This window comes from Mytilus edulis, chromosome 4 (assembly GCF_963676685.1).
Source record: "Mytilus edulis chromosome 4, xbMytEdul2.2, whole genome shotgun sequence".
In the NCBI taxonomy this organism is placed as follows: Eukaryota; Metazoa; Mollusca; class Bivalvia; order Mytilida; family Mytilidae; genus Mytilus; species Mytilus edulis.
This window is the reverse complement of record NC_092347.1, coordinates 91,900,382-91,919,741: the sequence shown is the minus strand read 5'-3', so window position 1 is coordinate 91,919,741 and position 19,360 is coordinate 91,900,382. Positions and strand designations below refer to the sequence as shown.

The 19,360-nt window shown below is 32.3% G+C and overlaps 2 protein-coding genes across 3 annotated transcripts in view; one reads left to right on the top strand and one right to left on the bottom strand.

The window, feature by feature from the left end:
- The first annotated feature begins 76 nt into the window (after positions 1-76).
- LOC139521612 (uncharacterized) lies at positions 77-1,129 on the top strand. The gene has a single exon (XM_071315090.1). The coding sequence runs from the start codon at positions 77-79 to the stop codon at positions 1,127-1,129; it is 1,053 nt and encodes a 350-aa protein (XP_071171191.1).
- Positions 1,130-10,381: 9,252 nt separating this feature from the next.
- The window catches only part of LOC139521041 (nucleolar protein 14-like), a 93,449-nt gene continuing 84,470 nt past the window's right edge, over positions 10,382-19,360 (bottom strand). The window contains exons 19-23 of one of the 2 annotated variants that reach the window (XM_071314224.1): positions 18,314-18,397; positions 16,977-17,035; positions 14,305-14,512; positions 13,563-13,721; positions 10,382-10,511 (exon numbers count right to left, since the gene is read on the bottom strand). In XM_071314224.1, coding sequence (XP_071170325.1) covers positions 10,397-10,511; positions 13,563-13,721; positions 14,305-14,512; positions 16,977-17,035; positions 18,314-18,397 — 625 coding nt within the window. In that variant the 3' untranslated portion in view covers positions 10,382-10,396. The remainder of the gene's footprint in view (positions 10,512-13,562; positions 13,722-14,304; positions 14,513-16,976; positions 17,036-18,313; positions 18,398-19,360) is intronic. The other variant, XM_071314223.1, reaches the window with a different exon arrangement.

Sequence of the window (19,360 nt, the reverse complement as noted above, 5' to 3'; positions counted from 1 at the left end):
TCATCAATATAAAAATAGTAGTGTTTATAGATACAAACCAGGAAGAAAATACAACATATATTATTACTAATATAGAATGGCATTCTCTCCGTCTGTTATAACATGTCAAGCTCCGGCAAAATGTCGAATATGTGAAACTGACCGACCAATAAAGTGGAAATGTATTGACTGTGATAATTTACTGTGTAATCATTGCAAAGAAAAAGTTCATCCAAATTTAAAAAACACAGAGAATCATCGAGTAGTAAACATCAAAGATGTGGGACAACCAACTGCTGTAGAACTAAACATCAGTAAACAATATCAGACTGAACTATCTACAGTAGGTTATATGTCTTATTGTCATGATGATTCACTGTGGATAAATAACATAACAGAGAAAGTATTACAGAGAGTAAAACCCGAAGGAACCAAACTGAACATACTATCCAGCTTTAATATCAAAGTCTATGGTATGGCTGTTACTCAAACAAATAATCTACTTATATCTACAAATGGAAAGAAACTAAAACAAATCAGTAATACAGGTACACTAACAGACTCAGGATATAATGTGTCACCATTTCTTCCTACAGCAGTCCATATCACCAGTGACAATAAAGTTCTTGTAATAGGTGTTAATAGTGACTACCCTAAACCAGGAAGAAGAGTTGTAATACTAATGAATGAGAATGGAGACCATGAGAGAGTGTATGAACATGATCAACATAAACAAACAATTTCTAACAATCCTAAGAACATTACCAGTACCAGTAATGGGAATATACATGTGGTGGATAAAGTAAGTGATCACAGACTAAGAGTAGTAGTGTTAGGACAGGGTGGTGATATCATCAATATCTATACAGGAGACAAAGAGATCAACAAGGACAGATCATTCTTACCAACAGACATAGTGACAACACCAAGAGACAATGTTATTGTAGCTGATATGAATACTGATACACTTCATATCCTGAACAATGTTGGCCTTTTGATGACATGTTATAAAACAAGTGACAGAAACATAATCTACCCACGGTCTCTTGCATTCTCTCCAACAGGACAACTATACATAGGATGTAATAGAATAAATCGCAGTACAACCAAAAAGGTCAAGTTATATGAAATGACAATATCAGGATGTTAATAATGTGAAACAAACTCTTTAAATTTTGCAGTAAGTTATCGTTTTAAAATTTGCATACTCCTGGATATTTGATTTTGTGGTATTCAAACATTTCTTCTTGTACCCACGAAATCAACAAAAATTAGTATCCAACGAATATTAATGAAATCACAGTATTATATTTACATGAATTTTGATACATTTTGTACAATTATAATTGGTTATGGAAGAAATTTTCTAATTCTTTTTTTTTGTCCTATACAACCAATACTTTCATTAAATTTATAATATATAATATATAATAATATTTATAACATCTTTTTAAAAAATCATTGTGGTTCTTTATTCTCATGACAGTTTGTTGTGAATGTTGACTTTAATGAGACAATGTACAGGAAAGTATTTTTTGGTCCTCTATGAAATTTGATGACGATGGTTTGAAGGCTGTGATTTTGAATTAAAGTAAAATTGAGGTAAATATTAATGAAACATCAACCCAACAACAGAGGATCATAAAGACATACATTGTACTGTTAATTCAGAAATTATCTTTAATGTTTTTTATTAACGCCAACACTGAGGGTTGCTAAATATTGCAATAATAAGAACTCACATTCTGACATCTCTTACACTATACATTGTTTTTAATGATCATTAGACTTCATTACCAGGCAACTTTAATCAATTACATGCATCCATGCATGACCAGACCCTGTATTGGTTTTTATCATATAAGACATAGCTTTCATATAAAAATAAGGTGTGATAAGATTGCTGATGAGACAATTCGCCAACAAAGACCAAATGTCGTCAGTCAAAAACTGTTTGCAACCATATGACCTTTAACAATGAGCAAAACTAAGGCTGTCTAACATGCTATAAAAGGTCTAGAAATGATGTATAGAACTATAACACCTGGAAAACTAATGGTCAGATTTATATACACAACAATGAAGGAAAACAAACAGGATACAGCAACAAACAACAACCACCATGACCATTGAATAACATGTTCCTGACATGGGACAGACAAAAACAGAATGTGGAAAAATTAATCATGTTTGCAGGCATGCCAACTTTCCTCTAACCCCGGGACAGTGGTGTAACAGTACTACATAAGAACAAGCTTAACAAGATTGTACAAGCTGAAATATTGTGCCTGCTTTGATTACTATGATAGAATTTATGTCTAAAGTGTGTTACATGAAAGTTTCACTACAATTTTCAAATGAAATAAGCATTGTCAAAGATTATTGTAAATGAGGTCAAGGTAAAATAAATCCTGCAAGACAGACATGTACACATAAAATCCTACCATACACCAAAAATAGTTACTGCTTATTGAATCTTAGAAACAAATCTAATTACGAAAATTGAATATTGACCAATGAACTATGAAAATGAGTCAAGGTCAGATGAAGCAATACCAGACAACATGCACACAATACAATCTTCCATACACCAAAATTAGTTGACCTATTACTTCATGTACTTACCGAAACTAAAATACAGACATCAACATAAAAACTTTACTTTGATTAATGAGCCATATGAAAATGAGTTCAAGGTCAGAAGAACCCTGCATTTCAGACATTCCGTACTCAAAATATAGTTGACTATAGCTTATTGTATACTATAAACAGACAAAATCATTTAAACTTTGAAGTGACTAATGAACCATGCAAATGAAGTCATGGGCTGACGAATTCTACAAGACAGGTTTGAACAGCTAACAATAATACAATACACTCAATACACCAACTATAGTTGATCTATTTCTTATAAAATTTGATGAGCAGACATGAAAGCTTAACATTGACCACTGAACCATGCTACTTGTATCTGAGATAAGACTAGACCACTAAAATTAATCCTTGATCACTGATTCATGAAATAAGTTCGAGTTCAGGCGAATAATGTCTGAAAGACATGTTGGCCATGGACAAGACAAAAACAACTTACAAAGACACAAATGACACAAAGTGCATATCTAAGAGTACTAGTGGTTTCTAAAATCAAACAAGAAGATGTGGTATGATTGCAAATATGACAACTCTTTGGAAGATACCAAATGACATAGAATGAAGGTCTATGTACTGCCTTCAACAATGATCAAAGCCCTTACCACTAAGTCAGCTATATAACCTAGGAATGACAAAGTAAAATAATTCAAACAAGAAAAAGAAATGCCTAATTCATGTACAAAAAATATTGAAAGAAAAACAAATATGGTTTAACATATCACTGTGTTTATAACAAACTTACTTGACTGGTTTCTTTATCTCCAATAAGCTGATGGATTTACCAACAGGTTTAAATGGAGGGATCACTGGTTCAACTGGAAAACAAAGTAAATAATAATACTAGTACTATTGTTAAACCTTCTGCTTCTAGAGAGTTTAAAAAAAATAATTAAAAAAAATCATTTAATGAAACTTGTAACAGTTTTAATAGTTTTTTTGCTGATGAAAATCAGAGACGAATTTTAAAATGATTTTTTTTATGAAATGTTTAAGGATATCAATTGAAAATTATGAATAAGATATATTTGACTATACGCTCTATCCTCAAAGAAAGCAGAATTAATGTTGTGTGTATATACATGTACATTTATCATCAGTATATTGTACAATGAACCCTTATGCTGTAAAATTCATACTGTTTCATCACAAAAAACAAATGCAAATCAAAGTGCGTGTAAGCACTATAGGGTAACAATTGTTTTCATTCACCAGTGGGAACTAAAAACCAAATGGTATTGTATTAAGCACTGGAAAGCAATACTTATTATGGACAAAGGAAGATAACTCCATATTTTAAATACTACTTTAACAATGACATCATTGATATCTTGAAAACAGAATATACATACATGCACACAAGTACTGCAAGTTTCTTGACCAGTATGGTTATACACAAATAATCTTTTTGTTATATAGATTTCTGAACATATATATTTCATTGATAAACATCTTAATATATTCATGGATTGGATATGAATTATAGAATGATGAGATCAATGTATTATGTTTTATGCTTTGTTTATATTGAAATAGTGATAAAGTTTTGAAAATTAGTAATTACCAATCCCACCAACCCTCCTTCAATTCAATAATATATTTTTTTAAATTAAACAGCGATTACAAATTAGTTGGTACTTATTTTTATAAATGTGCATATTACATAGATTAAAATTGACATAATATCCTAGGAATTCCATTTGTGAAACAAAATTTGGTCAACTGTTTTGTATACTGATATCAAATTGTAAACTTACTTTTAGTGGGGTCTTTCTTTAATGCTAAATATATCAGACCATGAAGAAAGTGGTTATATTTATAAATTTACTGTTCACAAAATTTTGAATTTTTGAAATACTAAGGGTTTTCTACCTCAGGCATAGATTACCTTAGCTGTATTTGGCAAAACTTTTAGGAATTTTGGTCCTCAATGCTCTACAACTTCGTACTTTATGTATCCTTTTTAACTTTTTTAGATTCGAGCGTCACTGATGAGTCTTTTGTAGACGAAACGCGCGTCTGGCGTATATACAAATTTTAGTCCTGGTATCTATGATGAGTTTATTTATAGCTTCTGGAACAAACCTTCTTGATGAATAAATATACTGAAATAAGAAAAAAAGATAATTATAGCATTACATCAGAATTCACTGAAATATGCACTAATCAAGCAATCTAGTACACATATTCTTGATCCGCAAATCACAAACTGGTGCACGAATGTATGACAAATTCAATTCACTAAAACTATATTCATATACAGGAAGTGTCTATTTATAAATTTAGCACATGCATCGTATGCCTTATTTGATCATAAAAAATAAATCAAGTATTAAGCTGAATTTGTAAACATGTAGCAGTATGTACCATTGAGAATTATAATTGAGTTTTTGCTGAGTTAATAGAATTTAAAACAATCAAGCTGACAGGCTGTAGAAAAATATTCAATTGCGTGATAAGGAAAGTGAAAATACTTCTATTAATATATAGACTAATGTTTTAAATGTGTAAACAAGACAAAGTTTTCAGAATCCTTGACTTTTCACCATCTTAATCTTCTTTCCTATATAATTTGTCTAGTCTCTTCCAGCATCAAGTTCATCCAAGACCTTGTTATCTCTAGCTGGCATTTACAAAAGTTTAAAATTGTTTTTTTTTTAAATAAGTTATTGTTTAACAAGACTTGAATCTCAAAATTTTTGTGTCTTTGTAGTGATATTTTCAGTTCTAAAATTATTTGTTAACTAGAATCCATTTAGAAACTTACTGAGATCAGATCATTTTTGCTAAATCTGTCTTACAAACGAAATTCAATTCTCGAAAACATTTGTCTTCAATAATAACTAAGATTTCAACTCAACTATTTAACAAACTTCTGCCATCTAAGATATGTTTCTAGATTATGTACGTTAAGCTACCATTCTTGATATATTGTGTTACTTTGCTTAAGTTATTAATCTAACAAGTGGGATTGAAATAATGTCTGTGTGAAATACCATATGTGTCAATATTATATTTTCTATTTGAACTAGCGTATAAGTCAATATTACATTTTCTATGTGAACTAGCGTATAAGTCAATATTACATTTTCTATGTGAACTACAGTATCAGTCAATACTACATTTTCTATGTGAACTAGCGTATAAGTCAATACTACACCTTCTATGTGAACTAGCGTATAAGTCAATACTACACCTTCTATGTGAACTAGCGTATAAGTCAATACTACATTTTCTATGTGAACTAACGTGTGTGTTAATACTACACTTTTCTATGTGAACTAGCGTATAAGTCAATACTACATTTTCTATGTGAACTAACGTATAAGTCAATACTACACCTTCTCTGTGGACTAGCGTATGTGTCAAAACTAGTGTATGTGTGCACTACAGTATGTATCAATATTAAACCTCATGAGTGAACTATCGTGTGTCATTTCTACACATTTTGTGTGAACTAACTTAAATATCAAAAACAAAGCTTTCTAAGTGTACTGCCATTTGTGTCAATCCTCAACTTTCTGTGTGAACTACCGTAAGTGTCAATCTTAAACCTTATGAGTGAACTATTATGTGTCATGTTTACACATTCTGTGTGAACTAACTTAAATATCAAAAACAAAGCTTTCTAAGTGTACTGCCATTTGTGTCAATCCTCAACTTTCTGTATGAACTACCGTAAGTGTCAGTAGACAAAACTGGCAGAATGTACTAGCGTTAGTGTGAATACAAGTTTTGCATTATGAACTAACATTAATATCAATGCTGACCACGCCTAAACTATAATTGATCTGTTCCATTTTTAGGTAACCTTGATGGCCTCGGAATCCTTCTCACCTCAGGTAATTCAATAGTACCAAGTGAACAGCAGTAGTGGCCTATTCACATAGAAATAATTATTCAAAAGAAACATATACATAAGGATATCCTCCCCTTCTTATTGTTACATTCGTGTGACTTTGTATACTTATAATGTTAGGTCTGTCATAGATTAAGGACACTCTCAATGTTCAAGATGGAGAATCGATTACAAATTGAGGCCTTTGAATTGTATTGTACACAACACATATTCTTCTAAAAATGTCATCAGCATTATTTCTAAACAACTACTAGTAATTGAAATATGGACATCTAACGTTTTCAATTATGCTAACACTATGTTCCTATTCATTAGCATTTTCGTCAAAGTCAAATTATAGTACTTGAAGGTGTCCGTTAAATTAATGCATCAATACAGAAGAACTAACAGAGCAACAAAACATAAATACCACAAATGTTGATATATTTGTTTTCATCACTAAAAATAAACCTTCATAATGCAGCTTTTAAGCTGAGTATATAAAATTGATATATGGTGACATTTAAACCATTATGGTTTTAGATTTTGATAATCATTTGTTTGTAAATGTATATACATATGTCCACAGTTAGAAAACTAAGATACTAATTGACTACCAATTGTAAATTTATTTGACTTGACTAAGTTCTAATATTATAATCTTATAGGTCAAACCCATCAGAGATAATTGGATGCAGGTGATGTATACACCTAGTATCTAACAGTTAGAGCAAGTCATGTTTGCAATTCTCATATGAAAACCCTTTAAAATATAACGTTTCACAAGTACTACATGATGTAAATTTATAAAGAAAAACTTATGTTTTTGCTGGAAATTCCATTCTAAATAAAGGCAACAGTAGTAAACCGTTTTTCGAAAGTCATAAATAGATTGAGAGAAAAGAAATCCGGGTTACAAACTAAATTCGAGGGAAACACGTTAATTATAAGAGGAAAACAACGATACAACAGATTCACTAAAGTGCAACACAAAACCAAATGACAATGTAACACACACAGAAACGAACTGTAAGATAACAACTTTCGTTTTCCTGAATTAGTACAGGATATTTTTAGAAAAACAAATGGTGGGTTGCACCTGGCTTTGCGGCTAACCAAACTTCCCGCTTTTATTGCAATATTATATAACATTAAAATGACAACAATACATGACAGGAATAGAGTTCAAATACTAGTAAATGCAAGAACATTGAGGACAGAGTAATACACAAATAAACAATACAATAATACATTTCGACATGCTAATAGTTATCAAAGGTACCAGGCTTATGGTCTAGTTCATGATTTACCTAACATTTGTGTTTCAATGTTATATTTTAATATGACTTTCTTCGTTTGCTTTATACACACAGAACACACACTCTGAAATGTCTAGCCGGCTTTCTTATCATAAAATATAAAGCACAAATAAAGGCAACAGTAGTATACCGCTGTTCAAACCTCGTGAATCTATGGACAAAAAACAAAATCGGGGTAACAAACTAAAACCGAGGGAAACGCAGTAAATATAAGAGGAGAACAACGACACATCATTAAAACACACAGAAACGGACTAAGCATTAGACAAAATCCGATGAGAATAACAAACATAACATCAAAACCAAATACATGAATTTGGGATAGAAAAGTACCGTGACACGTCTTAAAGTAATGTGAATTCACACTCAAATATAAAAGAAAATAAACGACACAACGGAAACACGTTAAAATGTAACACACACAGAAACGAACTATAATATAACAATGGCCATATTCCTGACTTGGTACAGGACATTTTTAAAAGAAAAAAATGGTGGGTTGAACCTGGTTTTGTGGCATGCCAAACCTCGCACTTTAATGACAATGTTAAATATACTAGTAAAGTTTTCCTACATGTATCACATTAACTTAACATGATCCAAGAAAGAAAATGTCAGATAATCCAATCCAGAAATTCATGAGAACTTTACAATCATTCCATAGATCGAATATAATTAACTTATTGCTAAAATTATACAAGAAATAGACAAAACCATGAAAAGTTTATACTGACCAATGAACCATGATATTGGGTTAGGATAAGATGAACCCTGTCGAAATAACGTCATCATCGATACCAGGAGAGACATGTACAATATCCATGGATCAAATAGAATATCTAAGAATCAAAATTTACCAGGAACACTTAACATTGACCATTGTGAATGGATATGAGGTCGAGGTCAGATGATACCTGCCAGACAGACATATAAACCATAGTCATTCCATGCACCAAAAATTGTCCACTTTTTAGACCAAAATACAAGCACACTACACTGAGCAATGAACCGTGAAAATGATTACAAAAGTGAATTATTAGCATACAACAAATATAGCAGACCTACTACATACAATATTAGATAAAACCAAAACACCAAAACTAAACTTTTACCTCTGAAACTTGATTCCATGGCCAAGATGAGATGATACATACACACAATATGGTAAACCTATCGCTTACCAAGGTGAGATGAGACCTGTCAGTACTCCTTACAATCATTACACAATATGGTTAACCTATCGCTTATAGTATCTGATATATGAACTTGCCCATGAAAACTAAACCTTGTTCACTGATCCATGAAATGAGGTCTTGGTAAACTGTATGACAACATGAGGACCATGTGAGGAATGCACAAACTAAATATAGTTATCCTTTCACTCATAAGTGAGAAATTGACATTTCAAAAGATCTTAACTTTATTTTCAAAGTCAACGGACAATAAAAATGAGGTCACAGAGAAAGGACATATGACAGATGGACAAATCATAACATTAGGCATCAAAATACACAGTATGAAGCATCGAAGACTTTTACCTTCTGAAATATTAAAGTTAATAAACACCTCCGTGGCCATATCAACCAGATCAGTACCCCACATCAAGTTTCTGCACGACTTGACAAAAACTATGTTCTTATTCAAATTAGACATGGACTGCATGCGATTGACATTTCAATTGAAAAAAATATCGTCAAACGGTGAACTTTTTCTAACATGGTGGCTTCATCAAATCTAAATGGCTGATTTAAAAACGTGTATTATAGGTCAGCTTTTGTGAAAAGAAGTTATAATTTTCCTATTAGAATCGATGATGATAATGATGGATAGAGGCTTAATGTCCAGCGGCACATTATTATGCACATTCAGGAAGAGAACATTTTAATGTTAAAATAAATATTTATCCTGCTTTGTACAAGATATTTTTAACATACTAGTTTACGAGCTTTAAACGTCAACAGGAAGACATGGCATCTTACCAGGACACATTTATCTGATTCAGAACCAACCAGTCTTTGCTCTTACTTCTTAATGCCCCAGGCTACTAGAGAAGCAACATATACTATAAAAGCCTTTGGTATGATCCGTCTGGGAAAAACCCACAACCTCTGCGATTTCAGGTGAACACACTACCACAATACCCCCAAAGTGGTTTACTAAAATGGAAATAATGACATGATAGAATTATTTCCATAATATTATAATTGAAATAATTCTATCATGTCATGCTCTATGCTCATTTAAACATTGGAAGGCATTATATTTGGCTACATTTTACACCTCACTATCAAGATACTAATAAATATAAAACTTTTATCTCAAATATGCACTCATGATATTGATCAGGCATAATTTATGGATATGAACATTAAACTAAGCTAGAACAACTGTCCTTCGTGATAGCTTTTCTTAATTTGATCAATACACACCTTTTTTTCGAGATGTAGAAAAGAAACATACTGGTACTTAGAAATAGCCAGATATACAGTGTAAGCTTAGGGTATGCAACATTTGAGTCTAGTAAAAAGTCAGCTGTCCTGTAGATAACTTCCCTATACCTTATTTATTAACAGAAGATATAAATAACAATGTTCAATAACTAAGGAGATATTTATTTTTCTTTATTCCCATTGTGACTTTTATTTCTTTTCATTGCTCTGTAATCTCCTTCTTGATTGGCTAGCAATCCATATAACTGTTTCACCTTCCTCTTTCTCTCATCATCCCTGCAAAAATAACAAAAAATATCCTTTTTCTTTTTCTAGTATTAAGTTTCTCCCTTAAAATAAACGTCAAAGGGTAATTATTTCTACAAGGAGTACAGATACTATTTTTGCTAAATTCTACTAATTTGTAGATAAAGTCTTGCTGATCAATTAGTTGATTTCAAGTTAGTTTTTACCTTTTACATTTTCAAGGTTGTAGGCATTAATGAGATAAAAGGTAAAACTATCATTTAAAGGTAATAAAGTGATAGTCAATACTAAATGTTCAATAGATAGAGCTCAACATTCTGAACATTGTCAATACTAAATGTTCAATAGATAGAGCTCAACATTGTCAATACTAAATGTTCAATAGATAGAGCTCAACATTCTGAACATTGTCAATACTAAATGTTCAATAGATAGAGCTCAACATTGTCAATACTAAATGTTCAATAGATAGAGCTCAACATTCTAAACATTGTCAATACTAAATGTTCAATAGATAGATCTCAACATTCTCAACATTGTCAATACTAAATGTTCAATAGATAGAGCTCAGCATTCTGAACATTGTCAATACTAAATGTTCAATAGATAGAGCTCAACATTCTAAACATTGTCAATACTAAATGTTCAATAGATAGAGCTCAACATTCTTAACATTGTCAATACTAAATGTTCAATAGATAGAGCTCAACATTCTCAACATTTCTACCTATGTCTCATTTCCTATATAGTAGTTTTCAAAGGATTAGACAAACGTTTGCATTTTATTCCTATGTTCTCTTTTAAGCCATGTCAGCATTTTAGATTGGCAGGGTGGGTCATTAGACAATTCTGTAAACTAAATACCCAACTGATGATTGTGGCAAAGTTTGAACACATAAATTAGAGGAAATGATCTTTATAAAAAAATCAAAGCCTTAAAGGCTGTAAAAGCAATTGCTGCCATGTTAATGTTTGGGGACTTTTATTTTTCATCCACATATATACAAGAATTAAACCTGACATGAGTGTTGTCTAGTTAAAAGTAAGAAGGTTTTAACTTTATATAAATAAAAGACTTTAGCAGAAAGTCATTTTTAATATGTTTTATATTTCACAAGGAGACAAAACGTTTACCAGGCTAAAGTTAGGGTCAAATATACATGTGCTGAAACATATAACTCAAAAAGAAATCATCATGGATTATCCCCTGGTAGTGTTTGTAACTTCCTTGGCAATAATTTCCTTTATTGATTTAATTTTAACAATTTTCATTATTAATTTATATTTAACCATTAACACAAATGATTAAGTTAAAACATTTCAACTTTCCAGACGCAAATGTTAAAAAACGGGAAAGAAATAAAATATCTTACAAGACATAAACATGTAAAGAATAAATGTATATTTCAGCTTAATAAAAATATTTTCATAATGTTACTTTGTCATCATTTTTAAAACTAAGTTCCAAACATTATTGCTCAGTTGATATGTGTCCTTCTGATGCGGTACGAGCACAGGCACTTGTTTCTATCCATAGGAAGGTCGATTATCCATATAAATAGTTTTATATGGATAGTCGACCTTCCTATGGATAGAAACAAGTGCATGTGGGTACGAGATAACTACAATTCTCATGCAATCCCGAAAAGGGGGGTCATCACAGACAAACATGACATTAAATCGTTATCACTGAACTAGTATATATATTGTATAGGGGCCAGCTGAAACGCCTCCGGGTGCGGGAATTTTTCGCTGCATTGAAGACCTGTTGGTGACCTTAATTCTGCTGTTGTATGTTTTTCTATGGTCGAGTTGTTGTCTCTTTGACAAATTCCCCATTTCCATTCTCAATTTTATTATACGAACAAGAACAAACAGCTCTACGTTGCTTTGATATTTATCAATTTTCAGGAAACATTGCGAAAAATGATCTTCAATATTTCGAAAACATGTGAAATAAAATTGCTAACACGGTGGACCTTCGAGTGTCGACAAACGTAGTAGACTTGTTCACTGAAAAGACGAGGATAATGGTTTCATCTGACATTTGTTATGCAAACCCAGTTTTGATCATGATATTTAAAAAGACGTACTTTTTTTCAATCTATGTATTAATAAACTAGAAAATTCCAAATTGTAAATATCTCTTCATCTGGACCGACTTGGCATCTACTACGTTTGGACGGGTCCATTTCATTAGTAAGGTGATCGATAAATATTACGGAGTTTTGACAGAAAAGGAAAACGAACTTATTGTTATGTGTTTTCAACAAGGGTTTCGTTCCGCTAAATTATATGCGCAAATAAAGTTTGTCTATTTTTAGATTACAGGTAATAATTTGACACTACGCATTAACCTGTGTAGTGATTTTGATTTTACGATAAATGTATGAATGAACGATAATTTTATGAATGAACAAGAGCACCTGACCTCTTAAAGAAACACAAATTAAACATAAAAAACCGTATTTATTACGAGATAATTCAGTTAAATTTTCAATACTAAATCAACAACTGAAATGAATCCATATTGTGTTGAAACATCGTACGAACGGCGGAAAAAGGAATCGCATTTATTAAAATGTACTTTTTTTCACTCGGACTTCTATGTTATTTGATAGTCAAACGGTTGACCCTTTAAATACAACTTCTTAAATCCACTAACTTTTTTTTAAAGTTTCAAGCTATGTATTGCATTAGAAAACATACATAGGTGTTAAAGAATGACTGACCAAGAGCCTGTTTAACAAAATACTATGGCTTGATCTGGGCGGAGTCTCTGATCTGGGTCACAAAGATGGCCATACGCGACGGCATAAAAGCAATTGCTTTAAAAACAGACAACAAGGCTGGATTGCAGAAACAATGCATTTATATTTGATGAGAAAATCACTAGACCCCTTACTTAGTCCATGTGAGCTTAAAATATACGTGATTTTGCAAATTTCATTAAACAAATTTATAGTAAATTTGTATTTGGTTGAACACTTGAATTCATACTTCCATTATAACCACTTTATTTTGTACCCCATTGATAATAACAATAACACAGTAAGTGGGAGTAGAAAGAATGATGCTTACTTTTCTTTTTGTTCCTGGAACTGTACTTGAGCTATCATATAGGAATCTTTTCTTATTTCTCTAATGGCTCCCTTCATCTCCTTTTTGTATTTATGTACAAGTTTCTGTTTTTCATTTATTTCCTTTGATCCTCCCTTCCTTTTCTTTCTATCATCAAACCTAGAAAACAAAAGCATACATATGAAACAGTAGTACATTTTTATTAATCTGAAACAAGAATATATCACAATGATTAATTTATGTTATTTTTTTTAATGCCCTTTCACTTCTAACAGTTTGAATGTTAAATGAATACAATTGTACTCAATAAAAGGAATACTCTGAAGGTTCTTTGTGAATGTGCTTCGATATTTACAATATTGAGTAGTCTTCATCCCAAATGAAGAGCGGCAAAAGATACCAAAAAGTGAAATAACAAAAATACAAACACCAAGGAAAATTAAAAATAGAAAGTCCCTTATTAAATTGCAAAATCAAATCAAACATGTCAAACAAAAAGAAAACAACTGACATACCAAAGGGTCATTTTATGTTAATTGAAATAATAAATGGAATAAATTATTTGATTCAATATTTTGCTCTGCAAATTTCTGACATTCTGTATTCAGGTCAGGTACATATTTATCCCCTCCCCACCAAAATAAAGAAAGAGAAACTGTATAATAATAATTTATGTATACATTTTCAAATCTCAGTAAAAATATGTTTCTAACTCTATAATCAAAGGTCTTAAATAACATACACTTCTTCTATTTTTGGTTCAAACATTTTCAGTGGTGGTGGTTTCTTTTTCTGCATGAGTAATGGCTTTCTTTTTGTTTCCATCCCATCTGTAATATTATTTACAAGTCTTTGTATTTGTTTCTGCAAGGATTCTGGGTAATTACTGACAGGAAGTTTACCACACTGACATTTGATTGGTGAAAATATTTCTTGGTATGATGGGTAATGCCCGCGTCACACCGTCCCGATTTTTATATACGATGGACACCCGAATGCGAAAATTGTAAGTTCGTACGAAGTTGGTCCCGATCTCGTTAAAATACCAAAAAGTGACCGAAGCAAGTACGATGAATAACGAAGTCTATACGATGGTGCCGAAATTATATACGATAGCAAAAGATGGCATACGAAGGTTAACCGAAGACGGGTATTTAAGCTTCATATCTCAGCCGAAGCATACATGATGGATCACGAAGGCTACACGATGGATTACGATGATGACGCGATGGCCATACGATGTCTAAAAGACGTCGTGTACAGCTTACGATGCATTTAAATTATATGCCGAAGGCATCACGCGCGTTTTAAATTGTTTGATCAATATTGAATATATATTATATTGTACATTTAATTTCTACACTCTAGAACCAAAATGCTCAAAACTTGGTATGGTGTTACTCGTTTAGAATATCTTCAGCGCTATTTACTTTAAAGTTTAAAGGTCAAGGTCACAGTGGCAGTTGTAATACAAGACAATATCACCCTTGTGAACACTCTAAAACCAATATGCTTCAAAAGATTTTAACCACATTTGATATATTGTTCCTCCTTGTAATAATCTGACATTTTTTACGTTCAAGTTCAAAGGTCAAGGTTATGCAGATGGACTTGTTTTTTTTCCTTGAAATAGCATAATACACAGGAAATTGGTTGCTCATTTTTTTACTTGCTGGTTCTAAAGACAATATTAAAGGTATTTGCAGTTACTGAATGTTTCGGTTGATTTCTAAAAAAAATAGTTTATGTATCAAATATGCATATTCAATTTTACCATTTTCTGCATGTATAATATACAAATATAGTGTCCATATTTGTCCCCAATATGTTACATACGAGGGGATGTCACGCTCGGCATTGCCTTGTTTGAACTGTAAAATGTGTGCGCTAGTCTGAATAATCACCCATACTTATGCCCATGTTTACTGATCTATCTTAAAGCTAAGGTAATGGGTTCGTTGATCCCTTTTATTCAAAAAGAGCTCTTTCCAGGAGAATATCATAACAAGCATTAGCCTTTCAAAAAGGGCTAGTCGACTCTTAGCTGATGAAAATGGAAAGTGCTCTCGCTTTGCAGATTAATTCATTTACTAGAATAACCACGTGCATCAATCAACAAATTTTACCACACACGTGAGGTCACACGTTATGAAGTAGTATATATCATTTAACGTTGTTGTTTACGAAACTCCAGAAGATTCGACTATTTATAGATAAAAGTTACCTGTGTTCCAATATCATGAATATGCATGATTCATGACCAGGCAAAATCTAATTGCTAAAATAGAGAGGACAAATCCGATACTCTACGGGATTGAAGGACATTTAGTAGGTTTGGATTGTCCTAACCAATCAACAAACTTTGATTATTCACGTCTCGTAATATCTTCCAATCAGGTAGCAAGAAAAATTCATGCACTAACTGTCCATCGTTCAATTCTTAACATCGACTCCTAGGAGTCGATAATAATATAGACAAAAGGAAGGATGTGGGGAAAGCAACAAATGCGGCAAAATATGACATATATAAAACAAAATGGTTATGGAGTAAACATTCGTGTGACAACAACTCAGACGATACATAAAAAATCAGAATAACGAAGAAAAAGTTGGTTTCCCTATATACGTGTACCTGCAGTGTTGGTATACGAGGCGCGTTTATGATTTTCATTATGTTACTTGATATGAAAAATTGACAAAAAATAATGTTTTACTTGTAAAAGTAAATCCTGAGCCTGTAGTAGCTGCTCTTCTTGTTCCATTTGAATTAATAGAAACAACGCTGTCGCCTTTCTTGTTCTCATAGAATCATTTGATATGAGCTCCATGTTTTGTGAACGTCTTTCTTAACTGTCGTATTAGACAGACCAGTGCATATCGCGCATGGCACTTTAAATGTATTTTAGCTCGAAAATTAACTTACATTTAGCTGGATTTATTGCCGTCGTAGTTCCATCTTGTCGCCTTCGTACTTTTATTCGATGGCAACACGACAGGATTACGAGGTCTTCACGAAGTCGTGTTGCCATCGTAAGACCTTCGGGTATCTTCGTGCTTCATTCGTGTAGACATCGTAATGTCAAAACTGCCCGATGGAAACGATGGAAACACGAATGCAATACGATGTGCAAAGATGCATTCCCGGTGACATTACGATGGTGAGGATGGTGATACGAACTCAATACGAACCCTCAACATCGGACGCACCTTCGGGGATTTTTTAACATGTTAAAAAATTTAGAACCCTTCCCGAAGTTGTCCCCGAAGGCTAGAAAAAGTGGCCGATGGTTCTACGATGGTTAAAGATGGCACTACGAATAGCCCGATCTTGATACGATCAGCCCCGATTTTGAAAATTTCCATTATCATGTTGCCATCGGCGTAAAAATCGGGACAGTGTGACGCGGGCATAATTATCATAAACTGCAGAAAATTGTTCCAGTAACACTACTGTTGATGATATTACAGATAACCTGAAAAAAATATTGAAATTGTATTACTATTCACTATTTGACACTCATGTTTGATAATTAGTATATACATACATGTGATTCTCCTAATTTTTAAACCCTCTTCCCTCCCTCCCATTAATAATCTTATTAAAGTTCAATATTTGACAATTAGTATATAGATTTTGTTGTAAAGGTTTCAACAAAGGGTTTTCTGAATGTTGGCAAGCTATCAAATATTTTTTATAATGCATGCAACTTGATGCAAGGAAGGTTTTTAAAACTTCTTGATTGAAGACAGAAGATTCATGAAGAATTTAAAACTATTTAAGTCTCACAGTTAATTCCTTCTTTTGTATACTGCCCAGATTCAACACATTAGGCCAAAAAAAAAAAATGTGTGCTTCTATTACAGTACCCACCTTATTTTTTAAGCTAAAAGTTTTTTTTGTCATTTATAAATAAGCCATGTTTAAGTCAGAATGCCTCTTCCTATACTCAATGTAAACAAGAATGTGTCCTAAATACACAGATGCCCTATCCTCACTATCATTTTCTATGTTCAGTGGACCGTGAAAATGGGGTCAAATCTCAAATTTGGCATTAAAATTAGAAAGATCCTATCATAAGGAACATGTGTACTAAGTTTCAAGTTGATTGGACTTCAAAGTCATCAAAAACTACCTCAACCAAAATCTTTAACCTGAAGCGAGACAGAAAGAAGGACAGGCGGTTGGACGAAGGAACGGTCGCACAGACCAGACAACATTATTCCCATAAATGGGGCATGAAAAAAAGGTAAAAAAAAAAAAAAAAAAAAAAACAGATACCTACCCTTTTTATTTTCAAAGATGTAATAGGAAATACACATTTTTTTCTTGGCTTAAATATTCTGGTTTACATTGACAAAGTTATATTTGTATTTTGTAAGATTTGTTTTAGCCTTGTTTAATTTTGTTTACTCTACAAACTGGAAGAATATGATTAAGCTTGTTAACATGAAATAAAAGGTAGAAAACATAATTAGAACAAGAATGTGCTCATAGTACATGGATGACCCAATGCAATCGCACTATCATTTTCTCTGTCAGTGGACCGTGAAATTAGAGTAAAAACTCTAATATGGCATTAAAATGATCATATACCAGGGAACATGTGTACTAAGTTTCAAGTTGATAGGACTTCAACTTCATCAAAAACTACTGTGACCAAAAACTTTGACCTGAAGGGGGACAGAAGGACAAACGGACGGACGGACAGAAAACATAATGACCATAAACGGGGCATACAAATAAGCATTACCTAAAGCCATCATTATTGAGAGCATCTCTATCCATATCTGTGGTAAGTACTTCTGACATCTTTAGCTGGGTCTGTATCTTCTCCCTATGACAGACAATAATGGGTTATGATACATTACCGGGTATATAAATTTATATACAGGTCTGAGACCACAATTATTTCGAAGTGCATTTCTTTTAGAAGATAAATGAAAATTAAAAAAATCTCACCTGCGCTTTCTCAATGATATTTGTACAGTGTGTTGTACTACTTTTGGGACAAATTATATCAAAATTAAAGAAAACTTCATCCGCTCTAACTCAAAGTATGGACAATTTTATGTTTAGGGCGTCTTGAAATCTTTTGACAGCTTCCGAAGTGCTAATATTCAACCTTTTTCAGCTGGATCAAATCACTACTTTCCTTTAAAATTCTGAACCCCAATTTTTTTTACTGTGTAATTTCCACCCCATTCTTGCAATTCTTGCAATTTGAGGCATTAAACATGGAGAAGTAAATTTGGAAGAGGTATAAAAATTAATGGCAAGTAACCCACTGTCAACACTAGGGACTATATTTGTGAACAACGAAAATCGAACAACGAAAAACAAGGGACGACAATTGTGGTCTCGGACCTGCAAACTGAACCATCAGATTCAAATTTGATTTAATTTAATTCTCTTAAACTTTTATACTAAAGAAGTAAACTAGAAGCTATAAAGAGCCTGTGTTGCTCACCTTGGTGTATGTTACCTTTTCAATATTGAAGAGAAGAATATAAATTTTGAATAAGATCTTAAAATTTGTTTGGTAAGGAGACTGGAGGTTCAATTTTGCCTAAAAAATGTACCCGTTTCAATATAACATTCATTGAAATGCAGTACCTATATAGTTATATAAATATTTCAGAAAAAAATACCTATATAGTATATATAATTGTATAAAATATGTAAAATATGACCCAGTCTTATATAATAAAGCACTAAATCTAAATCATCACTCATAATTCGTAAATATACTGCTTCCCTTGAATTTTTGAATATGAATTGACTTTTAGTGTTCATTTGG